General features: G+C 33.3%; 1 protein-coding gene across 2 annotated transcripts in view; it reads left to right on the forward strand.

Annotated features, from left to right (window-relative positions):
* ARHGAP32 (Rho GTPase activating protein 32) overlaps positions 1 to 21,428 on the forward strand; it is a 177,991-nt gene that overhangs the window by 46,155 nt on the left and 110,408 nt on the right. For both annotated transcript variants that reach the window (XM_011380924.2, XM_011380925.2), the window contains exon 4: positions 11,228 to 11,314. In XM_011380924.2, the coding sequence (XP_011379226.1) occupies positions 11,228 to 11,314 (87 nt within the window). The remainder of the gene's footprint in view (positions 1 to 11,227; positions 11,315 to 21,428) is intronic.

The raw sequence follows: 21,428 nt of genomic DNA on the forward strand, positions 1-21,428 counted from the left end.
ATGTGCTGAAATTAGAACTTCTTTCACTTATTACTCATCTGCAGTGTAACTCTAATATAGAGTTATTTTTCCACTTGGCATTCTCAGCTCAGGAGTTTTAAAATAGTATTTTCAGTGTCGAATATTAGGATGTTAATGTTGGGTAGGAGTGGACCACATAAAGTTGTGAAATAAATTATTTTTCATGTTTCTACATCTACTACAGGCTACAGAGATAAAAGAAACTGTTCACAAACTCCAGAGGAATGTCACAGTGAAATTGCAACCGGAATAGAACTATAAAAAATGAATAAAAGAAGAGAACTCTCTCTATGCCCTGTTTGCAATCTGTTGATTAGGCTTTGATGAATGTTTTTTTTTTTTTTTATTTGGGTGGGATGATGTATTTTTACCCTGATTTATGCAACTGATTTTCATTCTTCATGTAGAGAAAGGACTTCTGAACATTTGAAGGCTTTCTGTATAGACTTGTATTTTTAAACATCCTAACAACACTAATTGCAGATTGGTTTCCATGGTGATAGGAAAGTGAATTCAGTATAGGAAAAATAACTCCAAAAATAGATTTGTAAGTAATCTAGAAGTATGGGACTTGGAAATTCTGTTTTATATTCCTTATAGACAAAGGATTGCGATATCATTAACATAATTTAAATCATTATATTTATGTTATTCAGTAGACTAATATAGCCTAATTGTTCATAGTGTACACTCTTGGAACAGGTGGTTCAGGTACTGTATGAAATACTGATGTTCCGACTTGTGCATAGGATGTCTTAAAACCCAAAAACAATTCATTCAGAATGGTTTTATTGAATACCTTGTATATGTTAGATACTTGTGTGAGTATCATTGATGAAATAGATAAGAGATTCTTTCCTCAGGAGAAGCAAGCTATATACCAATAAACATAAGATAAGAAAAATGTTATACTTGTTGTAAGAGTGCTTGTAGGTATTCAAAGATAAGACAGTTTATATCCAGTAGCATTCAAGGAAAGCTTTATTGAAGATTGAAAAGATTTTAGATATGCAGAGATAGCAGTGTAGAGCATTGAGACAATGTACCTTGGAAGGGAAGGGGATGAATGAGTTAGACTGATTGTGGGGAAACATGGTTTAGAAGATCACTTGGAGAAGTGCCATTCTTCAAAGTTCATCCAAGGTTCTTGGACTTCCCATTTAAATTACTTTCTTAGTAGAAATCAAGAAAGTATTAAGGAATTTTAAGAAGAAAATACCATGATCAGTGTGTAAGGGAAGTGGAGAGAGCCCATTTGGAAGACTGCTGTAATCATCTAGCCTGCAGTCATCTAGACCAGATGCTATAAGGCTCAGAACCAGGGAAATAGCAGTGGAGAAGGGAAAAAAGGGACAAGTGTGAGAGGCAAGTTTGGGGAGACAGGGGAGATTAAGAAATCAAATGTTGAGATTAGATCTGGACACTGAGAATATAAAGAGAAAGGATGTGTGAAGAGGTGGAATGGTAGAGGAATCTAGGATGATTAGGTTGGTCAGCTGGATGAATGATTATGCTATTTATTTGCTTTGGGAATAAAGGAGGAAGAGGAGAATATGTGAAGAAAGATAATGAATTCAGCTTTGAAAATTAGTATTATCTTCCAATGAAACAGTATTTGCTTATTTAGTTATCCATCAAATAATTAATAATCCTTACTTAAATTCCAGATACCTTTCAAGATGTCGGTGTAGGCATACACCTGTCTCATTTTTCCCCTTATATATTATGGTTAAAAATCTGTCGAATGTGTGTTACAAATGTTTTTATTCCTGTTTGTAACTCATCTTTTCACTTGGCTTATGGTATCTCTTTTGTGCTAACTTTAAAAATTTTGATGTAGTCTGTTTTATCAGTCTTTAATTTTGCCCTGTTCTTGTTTTAGCTAAGAAATTCTTTCCCTGCCCTGTGGGCATAAAGACATTATCCTGTGTTTTTATTCTTATTCTTATTCTTACTCTTATTCTATGTTTTAAATTTTTGATTTTTACACTTAGGTGTTTAATTTGCCTGGAATTATTGTTTAGATACCTACTTTTTAAAGTTATCTTAGACCATTGACTAATACTGGTAGTATTTCTTTTTCCCAGTAGTTTATAAGGTCCAGTCTGTCATATATATTGTCCAGATATGTGTGCCAGTTATCTGGCGGTCTTTTGTGATCCATGGTCTATCCCTTTGCCAGTATCACACTATTTTAATTTTAATTAATAGATTTCTGTTCATTCTTATATAACAGACACCTCAAAACATAGTGACCTTAAATGACAACTATTTTATTATTTCATGATTCCTTGGATTGACTCAGATGAGCAGTTCTCTGTTGGTGTCCTCTGAGTTCTCTCATGCAACTATAGTTGTGTGTCGATAGCAGCTGGAGCTGGATGTTTGGTGCTCCAGTGATCCTCCACGTGGTCTTTTTGTCTGTATGGTGTTTCATCCTTCAGGGACTTTGCACGTGCTCTTTCGCCAATAGTGTAACTATAGACCTTTGACATGATAGCTTAGGGTTCTAAGACTAAGTAAGCAGAAGCTGGTTAGATCTTTTAATTGCCAGTCTTAGAAGTACGAGAACGTTGCTTTCTCCACATTTTATTGGTTCAAACAGTTATAAGTGTAACATAAATTCAAAAGGAGGAGAGAAAAGCTCTTCCCCTTGATGGGAGGAATAGCAAGCTAATACAGAGAGGCGCCGAATTGTAGCCTCCTAATAAGTCTTGATATCTGGTAGGGGAAATCTCCTGACTTCATCAAAATTACCTTGGTTATTTTTGGCCCATATACATTTTAGATTTCTTCTGACAGATCCTGTGAAGAAAAAAACAAGTTACTGAATTGCATTTAATTTGTAGGTTAATTCATGGATAATTATTGAATTTTTAAGTCTATTTGGATTTATTTATATCTTCCTACACATCTTCGAATAATGTTTGGTGATTTTCTCTGATATTCTTTACTTTTTTGGGGGTGATTTTTAGGTACCTTACAGTTTCGATTGCTAATATGAATGTGATATTTTTTCAATTTCCATTTAAAATTAGATTCTATTAATTACTGAAATGCTGGTGATTTTTTTCACAGTAAAAATATCATGTTTAAAACAGATTTATTGAGATATAACTCATATATATAATAACTTTACCAATTTAAAGTATACATTTCACTATTTTTTAAAGCGTATTCACAGTGTTGTACAACCATAACCAAAGTCTAATTTTAGAATATTTTCTTCACTCCAAAAAGAAACCCTGTATCCATTATCAGTCATTTACTTTTCCTCGTAAAATATGCTCCTCACACCCCTCAGCTTGGGTAACCGCTTATCTACTTTCTGTTTTTATGGATTTGTCTATTCTGGACATTTCATATAAACAGAATCATATAACGCAATCTTTTGTGACTGGCTTTTTTCACTTAGCATAATGTTTTCAAAGTTCATCCGAGATATAGCACACATCAGTATTTTATTGTTTTTATCATTAAATAATGTTTCATTGTATGGCTACACACTGTATTTTATGCATTTTTAATTTCACATTTTAAAGTTAATACTTCTGAGAGATTTCCACTTTGGGGAAGATGAAGTAGACTGTAATAAGTTTCCCATTTTTTAAAAAATCGTTTTACATGTGCAATTCAATGACATTAAGTACATTCACACCGTTATAAAAAAAAAATCACTACTGTTCATCTCCAGAATTTTTCATCAACACAAACTAAGGAATACAAGGATGATTCGGCATATGAAATAATCAATGTAATATACCACATTAACTGGATGAATGAAAAAAAAAAACATGTGTTCATCTCTGTAGGTATCAAAAAAAGCATTTGACAAATTTAGTACCCTTTCATTATAAAAATACTCAACAAACTAAGAGACCGAACATAAAAAACCCACAGGTAACATCATATCATTGGCAAAAAACTGAAAGCATTTCCTCTAACATCAGGAGCAAGGTGAGAATGCCTGATTTTACCACTTCTATTCAACATAGTATTGGAAGTCCTAGGCAGAGCAATGAGGCAAGAAATAGAAATAAAAAGCATCCAGATTAGAAAGAAAGAAGTAAAATGATCTCTGTTCACAAATGATATGATGTTATATGTAGAAAATCAAAGATTTTACAAGAAAACTCAAATAATTCAGAAATGCAGAATGTAAAATTAACAATCACATATCAGTTATGTTTCTATATACTAACAAGGAACAATCTGAAAAAGGAAATTAAGAAAATGATTTCATTTACAATAGCATCAAAAACTATAAAATACTTAGGAATAAACTTAAGAAAGCGAAAGACTTGTACTCAGAAGCTGCAACATTTTGCTGAAAAAAATCTAAAGAAGTCCTAATAAATGTAAAGACATCTTGGGTTTCGTGGATTAGAAGACTTAATATTGTTAAGATGACAGTGCTACGCAAAGTCATCTACATCTTTAGTACAACCCTGTCAAAATCCTAGTGGCGTTTTTTTTTTTTTTTTGCAGAAATAGAAAAACTTACTTTTAAAATTCATATGAATTCTCAAGGGACCTTAAATAGCCAAAACAATCTTGAAGAAAAACAGGATTGAAGAACTCACACTTTTTAATTTCAAAGCTTACCACAAAGCTAAGATAATTAAAACTTTTTGGTACTGGCACAGAAGATGTATGGATGAATAGAATAGAGAGCCCCAAAGTAAATCCTCACATTTATGGCCCGTTGATGGCAATGAGATTACCAAGTCCATTTAATGAAGGAAAGGACAGCATTTTCAACAAGTGGTGTTGGGAAAACTGGATATCCACAGGCAAAAGAATGATGTTAGATCCCTACCTTAAACCGAATGCAAAAATGAACTAAAAATCTAAGATCTAAATGTGAAAACAAAAACTATAAAACTTAGAGGAATATATATGAGAAAATCTTCGTGACATCAGATTTGGCAGTGATTTCTTTGTGATTTCTTTCCAAAAGTGAAGGGGAATAAAAAGGATAAATTTGACTTCATCAAAATTAAAAACCTTAGACATCAGAGGGCATTATTAAGAGTGAAAGTCAACCCATGAAATAAGAGAAAATATTTGCAAATCATATGTCTGATACAGGATTAATATCCGAACTATATAAAGAACTTTTACAACTCAGAACAACAGAAAAACCTTAATTCACAAATGAGCAAAGAACTTAAATTGACATGTCTCTAAAGAAGATATACAGCTGACCAATAAGCATGAAAAGGTGTTAATCCATATTGAAAATAGTGTATTGAAGTCTCCTACTATTATCGTTAAGCTGTCTATTTGTTCCTTCATTCCTGTCAGTGTTTGCTTTATATATTTTGGGGCTCTTTTGCTTGGTTCATATATTTTTTTCCTCAGCTTTATTGATGTATGATTGATAAAAATTGTACAGGTTTCCTTTGCTATCCAAAGGTAGAACATTCCTGTGAAACTTCTCATAAACAAAAATGGCATAAAGCAAAGAAGCAATTATTATTAATTTTTATGGAAAAATTTTGAGTGTTCCCGACCCAAAATTCAATGCACGCACACTGTCATTATTTTATTCACTGTGATCAAAACGCTTAGTTACATCCAGTTTTACACTAAGCATTACACCCTTATGAGCTCTCTTAGACTTTTCTGAGACATTTGTTAGATTCTTTTCATCTATAGTTAGTTCAAGTCCAGTGTTTCCTGTCTATTTTACGTCTGGATGATCTATCCATTGTCGAGTGGGATATTAAAGTTTGTCATTATTATCGTGTTGCTATTTATTTCTTCTTTCACTTCCATTAATATTTGCTTAATATATTAGGTGTCCGCTATTGGGAACATAAATATTTACAATTTGTACATCTTCTTGATGAATTGACCCTTTATCTTTATATCAAGATCTCGTTTGTCTGTTGTGACAGTTTTTAACAGGAAGTCTACTTTATCTAATATAAGTATAGTCACCCCTCCAATATTTTGGTTTACATTTGCATGAAAAATCTCTTCCTATCCTTTCACTTTTAGCCTATATGTGTCTTTTGGACAAGTTATAGCTGAATCTTGTTTTCCATCCATTTAATTGCTCTTTTTTCAATGAGGAATTTAATCTATTCATATTTAAAGTAATTATTGATAGGTCAGGACTTACTAGTGCCATTTTGTTAGTTGTTTTTAGTTTGAGTTTTAGTTTTTTGTTACCTTCTTCCTCTCTGGCTGTCTGCCTCGGTGATTTGATGACTATTTGCAGCATTATTCTTTTATTCCTTTCTTTTTTTTTGTATGTCTGCTGCAATTTCTTTCTTTGTGATTACTGTGTGGTTCATATAGAATATCTTATTATCATAACATCTTACTTTAAGCTGATAACAAATTAAGTTAAATAGAAAAACTATACTTCCTCTCTCACACATTTTTGATTATTGATATTACAAATTATGGATTTTATATTGTGTATCCATTTAAAACTATTACAGTTATAGTTATTGCAGTTATAGTTATTGTTTACTTTTTAATTTTTATGGAAGAGGGTAAAAAGTGATTTATATACCACTATTACAATATTAGGGTATTCTGAATTTGACTTTATCAGTGAGTTTTATTCATTTATATATTTTTACCTTGTGATTTTGTACCTTTTTATTTCTGTTTGAAGAACTTCTTTTGCAATTTCTTGTAATATAGGTCTAATAATGAACTTTGTTAGCTTTTATTTGTTTGACAGTGCCTTTATTTCTTCCTCCTTTTAGACAGGTAGCTTTGCCAGGTATGGTATTCTCGTTTCACAGTTCCCCCCCCCGCCCAATATTTTGAACATACCTTCTCACTATCTCTTTGTCTACAAAGTTTCTTCTGAGAAATCCGATAGCCTTATGGGGCTCCCTTGTATTTGAGAGTGTTTTCTCTTGTTGCTTTCAAAATTTTATTGTTTTGCTTGATTTTTGATAGTTCGATTATAATGTGTCATGGCGATGTTTTCTTTGGATTATGTTTGGGGACATTTGGATATCCATGTTTCTTCTTAGATTTGGGATGTTTTCAGCTTTCTTTTTAAAGTAAATTTTCTGCCCATTTTTCTCCCTCTTATTTTTCAGGGTCTTAAGTAATGAATGTTTTGTCATTTGTTGGTACCCCTACATTCTTCAGTCTTTCTTAACTCTTTTTCATTCATTTTTATTTTTGCTCCTTTGACTGAATAATTTCAAATGACCCGTCTTTCAGTTCATTGAGTCTTTCTTTTACTTGCTGAGTCTGTTGTTGAAGCTCTCAGTTGATTTATTTTTCGGTGTAGTCATTATGTTTTTTAGCTCTCTGATTTGTTTTTTTTTGTTTGTTTGTTTGTTTTTATGATTTAGTTTTACTCTATGATTTGTTTCTTTGTTAAACTTTTCCTTTTGTTCATGCGTTTTCTTAATTTTATTTAGTTGTCTGTGTTTTCTTGTATTTTATTGAACTTCTGTAAGATGATTATTTAGAATTCTTTGTCAGCTCATAGATCTCCATTTTTTAGGATTTGTTAATAGATTTTTATTTACCTTTGGTGGTGTCATGTTTCCCTAATTTGTCATTGTCTTTGTGTGCTTGCATTGATGTCTGTGCATTTGTAGAAGTGGTCACCTCTTCTAGTCATTTTTGTTTGTTTTGGAAGGGAAAGACTTTTATTAGTCAGCCCAGCTTGTGGTTTTGAGTTGGCCACTTGGTACTGTCTGTGGGGAGGTGGGGCTTGCTGCTGGGGTCTTCAGTGGATAGGGCTGCTGCCTATTGTCTGAGTTCAGATAGGGTCACTGATGGGGCTCACAATCAGGCAGGACCACTTTCTGGGCTTCGTTACGTAGGCTATACCTAGCTGGGCTCTGTAATTGTCTCTGGTCAGTTGTGACTACAGGCTGTACTCCCTGATCAGTTGGTGCCTCTGACTGAGTTGCTGGGCTCCATGATTGGGTGAGACTGAGGCTGTTCTGTGCATTTGGGTGGGGTCACAAGCTTGGCTTTGTGATCATGGATTGGGGCTTGTAGACTTTGCCACTTATTTGTGTGGGGTAAATGGCTGGATTCTCCATCCAGGCAGGGCTGCTGATCAGGAGTGATCACTGGATTCTCAGGCTGGGCAGGACCACAAGCATTGCCTTGCAGTTAAGCGTGGCTTTTGTTTGCATTCTGTAATTGATTAGGGTCACTGACTATGTTTTGTGGTAGGCTGATCTGTTTATTGGGGTCTCCAGCTGTGTGAACTGATAATTGTGTCCCTGGCCTTACATGGCCACCATTTTGGCTCTGTGGTTAGGTGGAGCTGCTGGCTGGGTTCTCTGGTTGGAACATGGTGCCACCTCCAAGGTCCATTCACTGGTTTTTCTGTGTCCTGTTCCCCTTCTTTGTTACTAGGCGACTTCAGGTGGCATACCTCTGCCATTTCCCCCTATGTCTCCTATGAGACAAGACAGAGGTGGGCCTCTTGAGGTTTGCCCCGAAACACTGGAGAAGCTAGATATCCATCTTGGGCTTTGTTGTTGTTTTTTTTAACCTCTAGGAGAAACCATATTCTCAGAGAATCCCTCTTACTGGGATTCTCTGCTGGCCTGGGGGAGAGGTGATGCAGTTAGAGTGAAACCACTGTCTTACCCATCAAATGCAACTTTTCTCAATTTTTTATGCTCCAGGGTTGTTGTTGTTGGGTTTTTTTTTTGTTTTGTTTTTTTTTTTTTTTGGGCCTCACTGTGCCTCTGGGTTCTGGTATTTTCATAGAGGTGTTCTTGTTAATGGATAGTTGCTAACCCTTATTTTTGTGAAGGGGTTTAGAGTTGGTTCTCTTTCATTTCTCCATATTCTGATCTTTATGTCCATCTCTTTTTTCTTCTGAGATTTCCATAATGCATGATCCCCTTGATGGTGTCCTGCAGGTCCCTTAAGCACTTTTCACTTTTTAAAATTCCTCTTTCTTTCTGATTTTTTTGGTTGTATACTTTCATTTATCCTTTTTTTTAAAGTAAGTTGACTCTTTTTCCTACCCCAATCTGCTGTTGATGCCTTTTAGTGAAATTTTTGTTTTTGTTATTGATTTGTCATCCACCAAATTTATGTTTGATTCTCACTCTTTCCATTGACATCACTTTTCCTTCTGAATGACCCATGTCTTCCCCTGTTTTTGTATATCTTGTGATTTTTTGTTGTTGTTGCTTACTGGGCATTTGAATATTGTAATGTCGTAATCCTGGAAGTCTGATTCCACCCCTTTCTACAGTTTTGCTGTTTTTATTTTTTATTTATTTTTTTTTAGGAAGGCTGTAGTTGTTTGTTTAGTGTAACAGACTGTTTTTGCAAAGATTGTATTCTCTGTCATGGGTGCTCACTGAAGTCTCTTCTTTTAGCTTGTGTTCAGGTAGTGTTTTGTTTTGTTTTGTTTTGTTTCTTTTTTTTTTTCTTTTTTTTTTTCCAGGAAATCCTTTGAATGCCAGGAGCTAAAAATAAAAAATCAATCAATCAAAAAGCCACCTTCTCCAGTATTTGCACATTTCCTCACTCAACACAAAAGATTAGTTAGACATTAAAGATTAGGATATTCTCATAGCTTTCATGTGCATGTTTGACCCTAGATATGTTCATGGGTTTCTAAATGCCCTTGTATACACAGTTACTTTTGAATGTCTCAGTTCTCTCCTATCTCAGCGTTCTTGCCCTGTTCCCCATCTATAGCAGTTAGCTGCTCCTGCTTGGGGAGACTTCACATACTTCACGGTTCATCTCTCTCAGTTCTCTTGCTCGTCCCCCAGCCTTTGGTGTACTGACCATATATACTTGGTGAATACCTGTGGGAATCAGTTGATGGGTGGGTGGACTATCTGTTATGAGGTATTCCTTTCATTTTAGTTTATCACTCCAGCCACATGCAGTAATTCAGAGTTTGGCTGATTTTTCCTTACCCTGCTAAGACAGATTCTTTATCTTCCTCCATCTTTGCCAAGCATCTGAGCACATTAATGAGTCTCTTTAGTCTCATGAAAGTCCTGTTCACTTTCTGCAACTTAGGTTTCATTTCACCCTTAATTTTTTTTACCTAAAAAAAAAACCAATAAAACCCTGTGATTTTGTAGTTAATCTGGCTTATTTTGGCTAGTGTGAGAATAATTGTTATCTCCTGTAAACTTCTCTTAATACCAGAAGGTATTTTTTTAATACTTCTGTGATATTGCTTTCAAAAAAGAGAATATATCTTCATCAACCTTAAATTTCTTATAACATTAACTGTAATGATAGGTAACATTTATTAATAATTCACTAAGTGCCAGGCACCATGGTGAATACTTTAAATGCATTATTTCATTTAATACTCACAAACTTGAGAATAAGAATTTTAAATGATCTCCATTTTCTAGATGAAAGATTAAGTAAGAAGGTCAGTATTACACAACTAGTTAGTGGCACTTTTGAACTCAGGGTTATTGGTCTCTGGAGCAAACTGAGTTTTTAAATTCACATCCCTAGATGGGGTAGGTATGTAAGATAAATGAATGCAGTGAATAGGATATAAAATATAACAAAGAAAGCAGTATGATGGATGAAAGTTAACATTTAGTCTAGTTACTGGCAAAAAACAAAAAAAGAATAATTAGTTGTGTGGAGAACACATACTTTCTTTAAAGGGATCAGTCACTTCTTAGCTCCAGCCAGTTATTGCCCATGTGAGAATATGGGTCCAGTATTTCAGATTTCCTGATTTTTCAATAGAAGCCATATGAAACCACTCAGTTTCTAAATGTTAGCTGGTGGTTCAAATAAAAATAAAATTCAGTATGCAGACCTACATGGTGAGTCTAAAATAAAACATATCTGCAAGCTCAGCCTGTTCTCTGGGGAGCCAGTTTGCAATCCTTGCAATAGAGAGCCTGAATTCTGTTAAACCAGTTGGTTATGCTGTCTCTTAGTGCCCACCTTATGCCTTCCTTTCGCCTATGTGCTATAAATGATGGAAGTGAAAACCTTCTCTTGAATGCATGTATTTTATTTATTGCTGTTATGCAGTTGTGTTGGTTCAGATATAAGCTACAAAGACAATTCTTAGAAACTTTTTTAAAAATCTTGAATTCTTCATTTTATCTGTCTTAAACAAGAGTTCTACTATGAAGCACATCTTACATTAAGTCAATGTGAGGTTCCAAGCATTACTGAATAGTTTATTCTTGTTCATTAATTATGACTTCATCTCTCTTCTACCCTTTCTTCTTTGATACAGCTTTCACTTTCAGAAGAGCAGAATGACGTAACGAAAAATGGCTGTGAATCTAAAGAGCTGGTCTACCTCGTGCACATTGCTTGTCAGGTAACTTTGTGGCTCTGTTCTCCATTTCACATAAAATTTAATTATTTTGAGTGATTATTAAATTCCTTTCTATAATGCATTTCTCATATTGCCTGATAGAATCCACAGAAGGATACTTGTACAATATTGTAATGGAATTTGACAACGAATGACTATTGTTAAGCAAGGGAAATGAATGTGTTCATGTAGTACTGTGGAATACATAGTTTAGTTTAGTACTGCAATTTGCATATTTCTCTCTGCATTTTAAGAAAGTTTTTAAGGCTTTAGACATTTATGAATGACAGACAGTAGTGAATATGGTAACACAGATGTTTTATTCTTCCTCACAGTCATTTTGGTATTTTTGCATGTACTCAGAGTTGAAACATAATCAGTCTTACAGATATTTAATTTACATACTTAAATGAAAATTTTTCTTGTAAAAGTAAAGGAAATATATTATTTATTGATGATAAGATTATAAGAACACACATAATAAAAGAGCAGACCAAGTTGTTTCTGCCACAGATGCTCACCTTTCTGACCAAGACTATAAGTTCCGCTGTGATATAACAATAGGAAATGTGAATGCTGTAGAAGTGTGCTATTTCTTGATGCTTAGTAGAACTTTTTTGAAGGTAATTACTATGACTTGCTCATAATGAAACTTAAAGTATGTCATTTGTAGCGTTGATTATTTCTTCCATCAAATAAGCAAGTAGTAGTTTATTGGTTCACTGTTTACTGACCCTTCTATTTTTGAATTAGCCATTGTAATGCAAGTGTTTTCAAGGAAAACTTTATTATATACAAAGTTTTTAGTTTGGGGAGAGAGAGTAAGATAGGGGCATTTATGGTTTTTTTCCCCCAAAATATTATTAATATTCCTGAAATTAAAAATTAAATAATCTGGAAAAGTCTAATGCTTATCTCATATGAGAGATACTTAGTCTTGGTGACCATAAGGAAAATCTTTTAGAATTAAATAATTTTATTTATAGGTGTCAGAATATGATATTGGAAATTGAATTCAGCTTGTATGTAAGATACTGGAAATTGAAATTAGCTTGTATGTAAATAAGATGTCCAAAGTTATATATTGTTTATTTGTGTTTTATTGTATGCCATCTTGGTTCCTTTGAGCAAGTAGGCAACTCTGAATCACTGAGTTTCATGTCATATTTCATAAAATTCTTCCATTTGGTAAGTTAAATTTTAAGTGAAAATATCAAGAGCTTTTATAATGAGCCTTTACTAATAGATGAATATAAAAAATATCTTCTTTATCTAGAGTACATGGTTGACATGTTGTAATGAATTTATTCATCTCTCTATAGCTTAACACCCTTTAGCACCTTTTCTTCTCACTGTTCATTTCCTTATGTTTTGACAATGCAACTATTTTTATTCTCATAAGCAAAACAATGTCTCAAATGTCCGTGCTGTTTTTTAAAAATTACCTTCAAAAGTTAACCACGGTATTTTGGTACCATGCATTAGCATGTATAATTATTTGATTATACTTCCATGATTATACTTCCGTGACCTAGATAGTTAGGCTGTTTCTGGGTTGTAAATATCTTGTCAAGCTGCTTAGAAAATTTCAGACTACTTGATATACTATTTATTACATCAAAGTAGTAATTTGCCACATTGTATTAATGCCAGCGCACTTCTTCTCTGCCTCACCGTAAGTAGTCATTGATGTGTTCCCGTGTATTATTTCCGTATTCTTGCCACATATGTCAGCCATAAACCATATTACATGAGAATCATATTTTTATAACTAAGAAAGATTCATAGTCAAGCCCTTTAATTTTGCTAATGAGGAGATCGAGGCCCAAATTACTGAAGTAGCTTTCCTAAACTGTATGAAATCTTAGCAGGAGCTGCTAAGGACTTAAGTTTTGTGATTGCTAGCTTTTCCAACATCTCCTTGGAATATGCAGTCTACAACAGATTTGGGAGATTGCTTAGTCTTCAGATAAGATCACTATTACACACTGATGTAATCTGTCCATTCTAGAAGCTGTTAATTCACATATTTCATATTTTTGCTAATTTCTAATTTTAAATAATGTACTCTTGAAATTCTTTATTCATTTAGCCAAAATTCTTGGTCCTTCATTTTAACCCACTCTCTTCCCTTGTTCTTTATCTTAGAAAATGGCTAGTTTTGATCTTTTTCCTTTCTGTAGGTTAAGCGATAATAATTCCTTTAGGTATTATCTTTGAACCTTTTAATTGTGTCTTTGCCTTTGCTCTTTAAAGTTTTAATTTCTTTTTAAATTGTGAACGTAGAAATGTAAACCTTGTCTTTCATAGTGAATGGATCCAAATTCAGTAGGCATTTTTGGATCACCTATTTATATAACACAGATATTATGACATGCAATATATCATTTCATTACAACCATTCTGTGAGGTGAATAGTCTGGCTTTTATTTTACAGAAGATGAATCTGAGATTCAAGATTATGTTAATTAAAGAGATATACTGGAATTTGGACCCTAGTCTAGTGTTTTTTTATTTCTATTTATCCATGATTTTATGATATGATTTATAGTTTGTTGGCTACTCTAAAATCTGTAAGCATATCTCAAATGTTAATAAAGAACTAGAGAAAGGCATTGAAACTGACAATCTAGTTTCTTTGCATAACTTCAGTAGATGTGGCCTATGTAGCATTCATATATATCTAAAGCTATATATACAGAGAACTTTAAGTGAAAGTCTCAAATCAGGAGCCTATGAGTGAGAATCCAGGCCAACTGCATATAATCCCAGGCCAAGAGACTATATTGTCTGAGTGATAGTAAGAATATTTAACAGTTGGCATAGGATGGGCCTAATGCAGTTGGAACAGATACTGAGATGCACATCTCAGCCATATTGGTGTGTCTCAGTTGAATATTACCCATGGATAAAACAACTGTCTTGGATGCCTTGAAGAATAGATTTTTTAATGCCCTACCTGAGCCCTCAGCTCCCTCCTTCTCATACTAATTATTATTTAGGATAAGTTGTCTTAACCAATACAGACATGTTGTGCCTCAGATGTTCTCTCCATTATCTTTTTATTCTATTCTTCAAGTAAACAAACTGGGGGGGGAGAAGGTATTATGTAGAAAAAAATGATCAGCTAGTGTGGATGAAGAAGTACTCTTTCCAATTTGTGTTAACGATATTTATCTGAGTGTGAATACTTTTTTTTTTCTGAAAAATCTTACTAATTTTTCCTCTGCATATCTTTTACTATTCAGGAAACATGTATTTAGTTTGAGATCAATGAAAATAAATAACAATCCTAGGAAATTGAAGTATTTGTCAAGGTAGATATAGGAAAAACCGACTGTCTCAAACGTTGAAAATTTAATGATTTTAAAAAGACCAAAATTAGATAAACCTTGACTAATTATATTGAGTCCCACTACATAGAATAAAGCATTTATAAGTGTACAATGGTAGTGAGTCTTAAAAGCATTCTGTATTCTGTTGTTTTATTCTTTAGCAAATAAGCAAACATCAGCTTTAAGTGTTAATTTTAAAATGGCAAATTTAAATCTAACTATTGCAAGTTTATTCTAACATGTACCATAATGAAAATTCTATTATGATTTTTTTCCTTCTGTAAGGATAGTTTTCTTAATATAAGGATAATTGTTGCTTAATAAAATACTTAGTATTTTATTGTCCTATAGTAAGCTTTAGAGTAGTTGAAGTTACTATTTCTTGCTGAGGTTGGAGTGTATTAACTACCTTTGTATTTTAACCAGAACTCATCAGCATCATAGTTGATTTTTTTCTGAAAATCAAGTTTTTAAAAATATTTTCAGTAATATGAAGGCTGCATTATGTCCCAGTTGGTAAGGTAAACAGTTGGTTTTAGGGGAATGCTTTCCTACCTCAAAATATCCCCTGTACGCTGATGCTTGAAATTCCACCACCAGAAATGCATTCCTCTGTATTAAATATCTCCCCCACTCAGTCTGTTTAGAGAATGCTGTTAATAAAGGGGTGGGGTTGCATACTAACATTTGTACAGCATCTGTTTATGAACAAAACATATAGGCAGATGGCAAACATCCTTATTTAACCTCATAACTCGTCTGTGAAATGCAAGTGTTGCTGTTCCCATGTCACAGGTGAGAAAACTACTGCGCATAGGTGTTAAGTAACTTGTAAAAGTCCAGTAACTGGGATAAGGCGAGACTTGAGATTTAAATCAAGTCTCTGTCATTACTGCCCTTCACCATACAGTTAAAGAAATGATTCATAGCATTAATTCTTTTAAATATAACTTTCCCAGGATAAAGAAACTTCCGAGAACATGGGTGAAGACTGTTCTTCCCAGAATGTGTCTGTTTACATCTCTATTATTACCAAGCTAGCACAAGCCACTGTCTCGTTGAGCCATTGTCATAGCATCTGTGTTTACACTCTGTAATCAAATATAATTCTCTAAACTGCCAAAATGATGTAAACTATAAATGGAAACATGTTACTCTCATGGTTAAAACTCTACAATAGATTTCCACTGTATTTAAAACTAAACCCAACTACAACTTTACCAAAGGCCCGTGAGGACCCTACACTATCAGGACTTGCCTACCTCTTCTGCATCATGTCATCACTGTCTTCTCTCTCTTATGCTCTAGCTCAGTTAGTTCCTAAAAAACCTGAAATTCTTTTCTGCAACAAAGCATTGAACTTTGACCAGCCCATAACTATTCACATTGAGCACTTGGTGTCTCATGTCGTCTCAGTTTTCAGGATGCAGTTTAGATATCGCATTCTCAAATGGGCTTTTCTTGACCTCTCTAAATGAAGTAGATTCTTGCTTATTTCTTAGTGCCAAACTGTCATTATCTTATTTCTGTATTTATTTACTTTAAAAAGTGTTTTCTCACTAGAAGTCAGAGGTTTGATGGTCATTTGTTGTATCTCTAATGCCTCCTCCAGTCCTCAGTACTATTTAGGTGCTCAGTAGTTATTTGGTGAATGAATGAGAGGAAGAACAAATTTTTACCTCAGAAACTTATCCCATATACACTGGGATACTTTTTTTCTCTCATTCTTCTTTTTCAGCCTTTTCAAGAATATTGATTTTTGTTCCTCTTGAATAGCAATGATTACTTCATAGGTAATAATTATTAAGATTAGAAATTAGCAGCAAATTACAATTTCAGTAGATGTATATGAATTTTTGTTTTGTTCTTTATAAAATAATTGAACTTCTAAAATTCTATGGTTATATAGTCTGGAAATTGAATGATAAAGGCTATTTTTTTACATATGAAATTTACAGTTCTTTCATATCTGCTGATATGATAATTTTACTATTTTTAAAACTTTACTCAATGAATTGAACACAGTTTAGATGATTTGCAAATTATGCTTTAAGGTTTTAATTTTCTGAATGAAAATCTATATAAAAAGCAGACTTTATTCTGGCACACTAACATTTTGAAAAAGTGGAAAGAAATCAATTCACTGATTTATGAGGAAGTGAATTTTAAAATCCAATCCCAAGGATTTACTTTTTGAGGCTCTGAAGATCACTGCATTTATGTGGTTGGTTGTTGATATTAATTTTTGAGAGCAAAACTGCTTAGATGGAAGAGAACATGATTACTTTTTTAAATTAATGAACTTCACAGTTTTAGGTTCACAGCAAAATTGAGTGGAAAGTATGAGGTTCTCATATAGCCCTTGTCTCCACTCATGCACAATCTCCTCCACTATGGACATCCTCCACCAACACTACATTTGTTACAATTGATGGACCTGCGTTGACATACCATTGTCATCAGGGGCTAACTCATGGTCTTGTACATCCTATGGATTTAGATAAACTTACAGTGACATGTATCCACCATTATAGTATCATATGGAATAGTTTCACTGCCCTAAAAAATCACCTGTGCCCTACCTGTTCATCTCTCACTTCCCACTGACTCCTGATAGCCACTGTCTTTTTTCCTGTCTCCATAGTTTTGCCTTTTCCAGATGTCATATAGTTGGAATCGTACAGTATGTAGTCTTTCCAGGTTGGCTTCTTTCACTTAGTAATATGCACTTAAGTTTTCTACATGTTTTTTCTTAACTTGATAATTTATTTCTTTTTATTACTGAATTCCATTAACTGGATGTACCACAGTTTATCCATTCACCAGATGAAGGACATCTTCATTGCTTCCAAGTTTTGGCAATTTTAATTAAAGCCGCTATAAATATTTGTGTGCAGATTGTTTTGTGGACATAATTTTTCAACTCATTTGGGTAAACACCACAGCACAATTGCAGGATCCTATGATTATAATATGTTTAGTTTTGTAAGAAACTGACAAACTATCTTCCAAAGCGGCTATAACATTTTGTGTCTTTGCCAGCAGTGAAGGAAAGTTCTTGTTGCTTCACATCCTTGCCAGTGTTCTGGATTATTGCCATTTTAATAGGTGTGTAGTGGAAGCTCACTGTTGCTTTAACTTGCATTTCCCTGATGACATATGATATGGATCATCTTTTCATATGCTCATTTGTCATCTGTATATCTTTTTGGTGAGGTATATGTTAAGATCTTTGGCCCATTTTTAAATCAGTTGCTTGGTTTCTTATTTTTGATTATTAAGAGTTCTTAGTACATTTTGGATAACAATCCCTTATCAGATATGTCTTTTGTGAATATTTTCTCCAAGTCTTTGACTTGTCTTTTTATTTAGTGTCTTCGACAGAGCAGGAAATTTTAATATCAGTGAAGTCCAGCTTATCAGTTCTTTTATTGATTATGCCTTTGGTGGTATAGCTAAAAAGAGTCATTACCAAAACCAAGATCATCTGTATTTCCTCCTATATTATGTTCTAGAGATTTTATTGTTTGCACTTTACATTAAAATCTGTAGTCCATTTCAAGGTAGTTTTTGTGAAAAGTGTAAAATCTATGTCTTGATACATTTTTTTTTTTTAATTTTGCCTCTGGATGTCCAGTTGTTCCAGCAGCATTTGTTAAAATACTGTCTTTTCTTCCATTGTTTTGCCTTTGATCCTTTGTCAAGGATCAGTTGACTATGTTCAGGTGGGTCTGTCTCTAGGCTTTCTATTCTGTTCTACTGATTCCTTTGCTAATACCACACTTTATGGTAAATCTTGAAGTAAAATAGTGTCAGTCCTTCAGTTTTGTTCTTCTCTTTAAATATTTTGCTAGCTATTCTGGGTCTCTTGCCTCTCTATATAAACCTTAGAATCAGTTTATCAATATTTACAGAAATAACTTGCTGGGGTTTTTGAGTGTGATAACATTTTGAATGTGTAGATCAGAACTGACATCTTGACAATATTGAGTCTGTCTATCCAAGAAAATGGTATGTATCTTCATTTATTTAATCCTTGATTTCTTTCACTCGAGTTTTGCAGTTTTCCTCATATAGCTATTGTACATATTTTATTAGTATATACCTAGGTATTTCACTTTTGGGGGAATGCTAAAGTAAATGGTATTATGTTTTTAATTTCAAATTCCATTTATTCATTGCTAGTATATAGGAAAGCAATTGGTTTTTGTATATTAACCTTGTTTGCTATCTTGCTATAATCACTTAATAATCCTGGGGTTTTTTTGGTCACTTATTTTGCATATTCTGCCTAGACAATCACTATGTGTGTACAAAAGCAGTTTTATTTTTTCCTTCCCAATTTGTATATCTTGTATTTCTTTTTCTTGTCTTATTGTATTAGCTAGGACTTCCAATACAGTGTTGAAAAGTAGTAGTAAAAGGGTACATCCTTGCCTTATTCCTGATCTTAATTGGAAAGCTTCAAGTTTTTCAACATTAACTATGATATTAGTTGTAAATTTTTAATAGATATTCTTTATCGAGTTGAGGAAGTTCGCTATTCCTAGTTTACTGAGAGATTTTATCATGAATGAGTATTAGATTTTGTCAAATGCTTTTCTGCATCTGTTGATAGGATCATGTATTTTTTATTCTTTAAACTGTTGATGTAATGGATTACATTAATTGAGCTTTAAATGTTGAACCAGCCTTGCATACCTGGGATAGATTTCACTTGATCGAGGGTGTATATTTATTTTTATATATTATTGGATTCTGTTAGCTAATATATTGTTGAGGGTTTTTGCATTAATATTGGTCTGTAAATTTTTCTTGTTCTGTCCTCAGAATGAATTAGAACATATTCCCTCTGCTTCAGTTTTTGAAAGAGATTATAGAGAAATGGTATAAATTCTTCCTTAAATGCTTGGTATAATTCAGTAGTGAACCCATCTTGGCATGGTACTTAATCTTTTGGAAGTTTATTAATTATTGATTTATTTTTTTTAATAGATATAAGCCTGTTCACATTATTCCTTTCTTCTTGTGTGAGTTTAGGCAGATGGTCTTTCAAGGAAAGGTCCATTTCATCTAGGTTATGAAATTTGTGGGCATAGAGTTGTTTATAGTATAGTATTTTATACATTTATCAGATCTGTTGTAATGTTCCCTCTTCATTTCTGATATTAATAATTTGTGTCTTTTTTTTTCCTTAGCTTGGCTAGATATTTATGATTTTATTGATATTTTATTTTTCTCTATTGATTTCCTGTTTTCAAGTTCATTGATTTCTGCTGTACTTTTCATTCTGTTTCTTTTGGTTTTAATTTATTGTTCTTTTTCTGTTTCTTAAGATGGAATTTTAGAAATTGAGTTTGGATCTTTCTTTACTTTTATATGTATTCAATTGTACCATATCTCACTAAGCACTGCTTTTGCTGTATTACACACCTTTTGGTACATTGTATCTTAATTTTCACTTAGTTAAAAATAAGTTTTAATTTTTCCTGGAATTTCTTCTCTGACCTATGTGTTATTTAGAAGTGTCTTGCTTAATATCCAAGTGTTTGGGGACTTTCTTGTTGTCTTTTTGTTATTGATTTCTAGTTTAATTTCATTGTAGTTATATACATATGTGGTTAAGATATAAAACATGCATTTATGCATGCTAACAATGTATATTAACTCCAGTCCTTACCTTTAAAAGGAGAACAAGAGAGAGAATGGGCTTTATATCTGTAATAATTGGTTCTTTAAAAAAACATCCAAAACTTTGAAACCAGAAAGTCAGCATGTTTTTTTTTTAAATCTCTGTAATAGATACATAGGTATATGTTATTTTTTGCACTTTTCTGATATTAGAAGTGTTGCATAATTTATAATACATGCATGTGAAAGAAAAAATAATTGCAACTCTGTGATAAGAAGTTTGTCTTTATTTTTCCTGCCTTTGTGGTTATTTTTATTTTTTATTTTTGCCATTTTAAAGAAACCCCCTGTGGTCATTTAGGAAAGCTTTCTGTAGAAGGCATCGATTGAAATAAGAAAGCAAAGGAGCTTAACTTAAAGAGTAAAAGAGTGACTTTCCATGGCAGAAGGATTGTGCTTAAAAATCATGGAGTCAAGAAAGGGAAAATATAGCTCATAAATTGAGGAAATGGAAATTGAGCATAACTGGAAACAAAGAAGGGGCATGGAGGAGTAATCAGTAAGACCAGACTGTCATTTTAGACAGGACCCATGTGATGTGCAAATACGTTTGGACTTATATTTGTGGATTGGTGTTTCCCAATTCAGGTTGCTTGTCAGAATTAACTGGATCCCATTTCAGACTGATTGCACTAGCATTCAGTCTAGGACTAGGACACTGTTCTTTAAAAGCAGGATGCTGTTCTTTAAAAATGTTTGCCTCATCTGTTTTCTGATTTCATTCTAACTACTCTCTGAAACAGATCTATGTAATGGAGAATTGCAGGATTACACAAATTTATCATGTTAGTTTTTGAATATCTTTATTTAGAATTCAGCACCTCTCCTATGAAGTGATACCTTCTGTTTCTGCCCCATTTGGCTGAGGCAAATGGAGAAGAGCTACACTAAAATAGTTGTGTTCCATTCAGAGATGGTTACTCTGGAGGCTTATTATTCTCCTAGTCCTTCCAGATTTTTATGAGATGAAAGTCTCCATATAAATTTAGATTAAATTGCAAAACTAAATGGTGTGCAGTCATGACCTGTTCATCATTGCTGACCATGGGAGCTTTTAAAGGATTTTTCAGCAGTGTGATCTGATAAGCTTT

This window comes from Pteropus vampyrus, unplaced genomic scaffold (assembly GCF_000151845.1).
Source record: "Pteropus vampyrus isolate Shadow unplaced genomic scaffold, Pvam_2.0 Scaffold416, whole genome shotgun sequence".
Lineage (NCBI taxonomy): Eukaryota > Metazoa > Chordata > Mammalia > Chiroptera > Pteropodidae > Pteropus > Pteropus vampyrus.